The 6000-nt window shown below is 36.5% G+C and overlaps 1 protein-coding gene across 5 annotated transcripts in view; it reads right to left on the reverse strand.

The window, feature by feature from the left end:
• Nucleotides 1-6000, reverse strand: part of ROBO1 (roundabout guidance receptor 1) — a 1143090-nt gene that overhangs the window by 1001441 nt on the left and 135649 nt on the right. For all 5 annotated transcript variants that reach the window (XM_066240776.1, XM_066240777.1, XM_066240772.1 and 2 more), the window contains exon 2: nucleotides 1326-1464. In XM_066240776.1, the coding sequence (XP_066096873.1) occupies nucleotides 1326-1413 (88 nt within the window). In that variant the 5' untranslated portion in view covers nucleotides 1414-1464. The remainder of the gene's footprint in view (nucleotides 1-1325; nucleotides 1465-6000) is intronic.

Below are 6000 nucleotides of genomic sequence, written 5' to 3' on the forward strand. Positions count from 1 at the left end.
AGATCCTCTTTATCCTGACAATTTGAAAGACAGTGGATAATTTTGTATTTAAATTTGCATTTTTCATGTACTTAAATAGAGCATGACATTTTTTCATGTTGTCACCTTTTGGATATTTGGTTCATTCGTTAATTTTAATCAATACTCAACAGAGCTGGGGCAAGAGAAAGGAATGTGGAAACTGGTTACAAGTAAAAACTTGTAGTATTTTAATGTGTTAATCCAAGTCAGTACAAAGTAACTAAATGTACATTATTATAGTAGACTTTAAATTTTCTGTATAACTCTACCCTATAAAAGATGGTAATGGATATAAATCCACTTGTTTGTTTACAGCGCCCTTATCTTCAAGGTCAAACTGTCAACCTTAACCCAGCAGAGGAAAAATAATTGAAGCCTCTGGAATATTTGAGAATTCTGATTTGTGTGTGGACACCCATGATAAGTTACATTTAGTTGCTGAATATTAAAATAAATGTAACAATAAAACAAACAAATAAAAACCCAACCTCACAGTTTGCTTCAACAAAACACCATATGCCGTTCTTTTATGAATAACTTGGCTAAGTTATTAGGATTCGTTAAATATATACAAATAACTACAATTGGTCCCCATAGTTTTATCATTTTTCTCTAAGAGAAGAGTTGAAAGAATATTTTGATTAGTGTATAAATATTTTTTTTCTATTTTCTTCTACTATAACATTAGGTTTAGGCAATTTCTTATAAAAGAGTTTTGGTAAAGCTTTTTACAGCAATGTTATTCCATCCAGCACCATTAATCAAATGGTGACTTCAGGGAAGTAAAGCTTCTAACTTCACCAAAAAAATACTAACTGCAGCAGCAAGAGAGCAGCTGTAGCCTTTTTATTCCTACATTGTTCAGCCTGGTAAGTAACACGCTACTACTCTGAAGAAATTTCAGTTTTAAAAATTTCACATTTTTGGATGTTCTTTTTCTAAGGTACCAACATGCATTGTGACATTGCTATTCCTTTTGAGTTACACACTTCTTGCCTCCTAGAATTGTTCTTCCACCCACTTTCTCTCACTTACTTCGTATAATCACAGCTTACATGTTTCAGGAACACTGAGTCTTTCTAAATGTTCTCAGTTTCTCTAGGGAATTAATCAAGTCCTCTGTATAAGGATAATAGCTGATCCCTGACAATTTATCAGCATCCATACTGAAGAAACCATTCACACAGACTTACACGTTTCAAAGAAAAGGAAGAAATTTGATTTATGATCGACACCATAAAAATGAATGGAAAGAAAGAAGCAATACTGGTCAAGGTTAGATGACACAGAAGAATGGCACTTACCTGGAATCAGCTGGGACAGGAGCAGGCGATTCTTGGACAAGCTGAGGAGTGATATTATGACGAATAAGGGGACATGTTTCCATTTCATCTTCGTCCCTTCCTTGCATTCCACCCAGCCAGTGTTACAGGTATGGTTTACCTGGGGGAGGGGAAGAATAGAAAATTATTTTCTTAGTGGTTAGGTATGTTGAGATAAAAAATTATTAACGTCTGACCTGTGGTGGCGCAGTGGGATAAAGCATCGACCTGGAACACTGAGGTTGCCGGTTCTAAACCCTGGGCTTGCCTGGTCAAGGCACATATGGGAGTTGATGCTTCCTGCTCCTCCCCCTTCTCTCTCTCTCTCTCTCTCACTCACTCCTCTCTCTCTAAAAATCAATAAATAAAATAAAATAAAAAATAAAAAAAGTACTGGTGCCTGGGTTCCACCCTCACCATTAAAAAAAAAAGAAAAAAATTATTAACTTTTTGTGAAAAATTATAGTTCAAATGCACTTGCATATCATGTTTCAAAATGATAAAATATATAAGTGACTAAAATAAATACAACTTACACAGAATATATTCTAGGATACACATTTTGAACAAATGTAGTATTTATTTATTTTGAAAATAAATGTTCTCTTAGAGACAGATAACAAATAATTCATTATTTTTCTCTACCCTTTAGGGGATACCGGACAAGGGATTGTGATTTTGATTTTCCATCAATTTATTAAAACATTCTCAACAGGTCTAGGAAATTTTATGGTTAGTCATTGACTAAACAAATGTTTACAGATACCATTTCCTGAGCCAGTTAGTATGCTACTTTGGGGGTATAGCAGAAGATAAACATATATATTTGCTCTCCATTCAGATACATAATCACCTTGAGACCACTTTATTTATATCAATTTATTAACAAATAAATTAACAAATTAAAAGAAAAAAAACCACCTCTGTAGACTTTCTATTCTGAAAAAGGTATACTGTATCAATCTTGTGGGACCCGAGAAACATGACAGTGCCTGGTGGGCAACAGTGCTTTCAGTCAGGGAGTCTTTTACGAGATGCCCCTACCACACGGCAGTCTGTAACTACAGGCATTCAGGGGGAAGATGGACCAGTTCTGCTTGGGAGAACTGACCAAGCACACTGAAGGAGTGACATGTGAGACACAAGATGATCTTTGATAAGAGGAGGAAAAATACTCCCATATATATGGAGTCATCTGGCTGGATGGCAGTGTTTTTCAGAATGTAATATGATAGAAGAATGAAAATACGAAAACAGGTAATAAGGAATCGCTGTGGAGTTTAATAACAGAGGATATTATCCTCCAAATTACTTAGACGCTAACTGTGGTGGAATTGTGAAGTGTCAAGAAACAACGAGGAGAGGACACTCGACCCAAAGGCATTAGTCACAGGGCAGAGACATATAATGGATGCTGACAAGGGACATTGTTAAAGGACAGAGCACAAATGGCTGTCCTTGCGGAGGGTGTCAGATAGGTGACATTATACAAGTTATACCTTGCAAGATGTGGCAAATGATTAGATTTGGGAGAAGGGACATGGAAAGACATTTAGTCATTTAGTCTAAAATACCTAAATATACCTAGAACAATATACAATGTAATTTGTCCTGAATAAAAATAAAGTTCCAACACACATTTCTGTGATACTCAGAGTGCCAGCTTGAAAAAAAAAATGACCAACTCCATTCTGTTGGTTTATCTGCACAGATCTACCGTCAACTTGTCTACCCGACCTGGTCTATCCTTAGTTATTCTTATTGCAAAGTCCGTTGCCAAGTTTTCCTGTAGCAGAGCTGCCTAAGCCTCCTGCTAGGCAGCTAAGATCATTGGACCTCACTGAAGACTTCTGACGATTATTTCTTCTTTCTTAAGAATTCTGCGAGCTGGAAGACCTCCATAGAAATATTCTTGATTATGCTTAAGTTCCTGTTTGTTGTCCTTCCTCCTTGTCTTGGTGCTAACATCCTCATAACTTTGCTTATTCTAATATATCAGTCATATATGACAGCTTTCATGTATGACCTCTTTTGAGTGTCAAATGAGAGTAGAAAGCAGATTAGATTTCAGAGAAGTGCCAACCTAGATGAGGAGTTCTCCTCTTCGATGTGTACTATGCAGTTGATAGTTTGACCATAGGTTCCTTTTCAGGGTTATTCAGTGGCTGTTTTGGACTGTAGTCGCATTTCTCAGTAATGTCCAGATTATTGGTTCTTCCAGAGAAAACGCACCCATGTGCTGCACACTAGTGATGTCTGCTTGATTGGGTTTAGATATAATAGTTGTTGTCTCTCATCAGATTCTACTTGCCTCGGGATTCTTCCATCTTTCTCCTCACTGTAATATGTATTTCAGTATTGGGTGCATTAGACAACAGAGGCCCTGTTTTGGAATAAACCTTAGACCTCTGATTCCTTACCTGTGTTGTTTTACCTTAGCTTTTGATATAAATAAAAACATATGTGAATTTAGAAGCTGTTTATGGTTTGCTTTTTATTTAAAAATTTAGAATGATTATATTAAAGTGCATTTTAAAGTATATTCAAGCTGTGACTTTAATTTCTATAGTTAAGTACACTTTTTTTTTCCCTTCTTTTACAAATGAGAGGAGGAGAGATAGACAAAGTTCAGCATATGCCTGACTGGGATCTACCTGGCAACCCCCATCTGGGGCTGATGCTCTGTCCATCTTGGGCCATGCATGCAACCAAGCTATTTTTAGTGCCTGAGGCAGAGGCTCCATTGAGCCATCCTGAGTGCCTGGGGCTGATGCACTTAATCAAGGCATGGCTGCAGAAGGAGAAGTAGAGACAGAGAGAGAGAGAGAGAGAGAGAGAGAGAGAGAAAAGGGGAGGCAGGGAGAAGCAGATGGTCGTTTCTCCTGTGTGCCCTGACCAGGGATCAAACCTGGGACAGTCACATGCTGCACTGACACTCTACCACTGAGCCAACTGACCAGTGCCATTTTAATAATTTCATAAACAATTATATATAGTTTATTAGTAGCAGGTAGTATTGAGAAAATAAAGAGCCTTATCAATCATGTACATTCTTCCTTTAAAATTGTTGCTGTATCCATAAAAAAATAAACCTGAAAATATAAATATTTACTATGGTTAGTTGAACTTCTGCAAGTTATATAAACTGGAAGATATTATTTCAAACTTTTATAATATTTTAGTATAAATGTCCATCATGCAAATTTTAATTATCTAAGGACAAGTCTGTAAATTTACACAGTAAATAGCTAGTAATATACCATGATTTTAAGAAATGGCCCCTAGCTTGACCAGGCGGTGATACAGTGGATAGAGTATAGCACTGGGACGCATAGGACCCAGGTTTGAAACCCCAGTGTTGCCGGCTTGAGTGCAGGCTCATCTGGTTTGAGCGAGGCTCACCAGATTGAGCCCAAGGTCACTGGCTTGAGCAAAAGGTCTCTCACTCTGCTGTAGTCCCTGGTCAAGGCACATATGAGAAGTAATCAATGAACAACTAAAGAGACTAAGGAGCCACAATGAAGAATTGATGATTCTCATCTCTCTCCCTTACTGTCTGTCCCTATCTGTCCCTCTCTCTGTGTCACAAAACAAAACAAAACAAAACAAAAAAAGAAATGGCCCCCAAATCAGATGTAGCAGATGCCTTATTTGCTATGCACATACACAATAATGTCTTGAAGTTGTGATCCTCTGGGCCCTTTCTGAAGATGAAACTAACTCAAGGTCAGATATAAACTTTATAGCGAATACATTAACTTCTCATTTAAAATCATACCTTTTAATATGTTAATAATATGACAATTAATTTTAATAAAGAATGAGATATAAATAGTTTAACTATTCTCTGAATATTACAATATAGTAATTTCAACAACCACAACCAGAAACCCAATGCATATAAGGGCAATTTTTCTCATACTTGTGTCTCTATGGTGCTATTATCCAAATGTTAAGAATGTATATCCATTTGGTTCTGAATTAAAGAAACTAACACGGTATGAGATGGAGAAAACTGTCACAATATTCCTTTCTCTTGTGAAATATTCGGCTTAACATGAGGTAACAGAATTACTTAAATAGTGTAAAATAGAACCTTCTTGGGAATGATAAGTGTTTGAGAGGAATATAGTGCTGAGTGAAGAAGCATAGATGGTATAACCAAACTAGGCGAACCTCAGCTCTGCCGCTCAGATGTTGTTTGACTTTGGGCGGGCAATTCCGGCTCTCTTAGTCTCACCTTTCCTAAAGAGTGAACATCAATATTCACTTATTGGATGCCTTCTCTATTGCCCAATATCTATTAATATCATCATGACACAACTTCAGAAAGCATCCAATGAGTTTCCTTCAGGATAATAACAAAACCAGTCTTGGATTTTTATTTACCTGTTGCTTAATTTCTGAGTAATGGTCTGTTTTAGGTTCCACTTGCAAGATATTAGGGGTTTTGATTTATTTAAATGAACTTTTTTTAAGATAATATTTATATATTATAAAATAAACCCATTTAGAGAGTAAAGGTTCAAATTTGACAAACTTATAGAGCCATGTAACGTCCACCCCAAACAAGATATACTTTCCTCAGAGCCCTTGGTGTTAAAAGCTAACATGTTAAGTAAGCGTGATGTGCATGTGTAAATGTTGCTAATGTACA

Source organism: Saccopteryx bilineata, chromosome 8 (assembly GCF_036850765.1).
Source record: "Saccopteryx bilineata isolate mSacBil1 chromosome 8, mSacBil1_pri_phased_curated, whole genome shotgun sequence".
NCBI lineage: Eukaryota > Metazoa > Chordata > Mammalia > Chiroptera > Emballonuridae > Saccopteryx > Saccopteryx bilineata.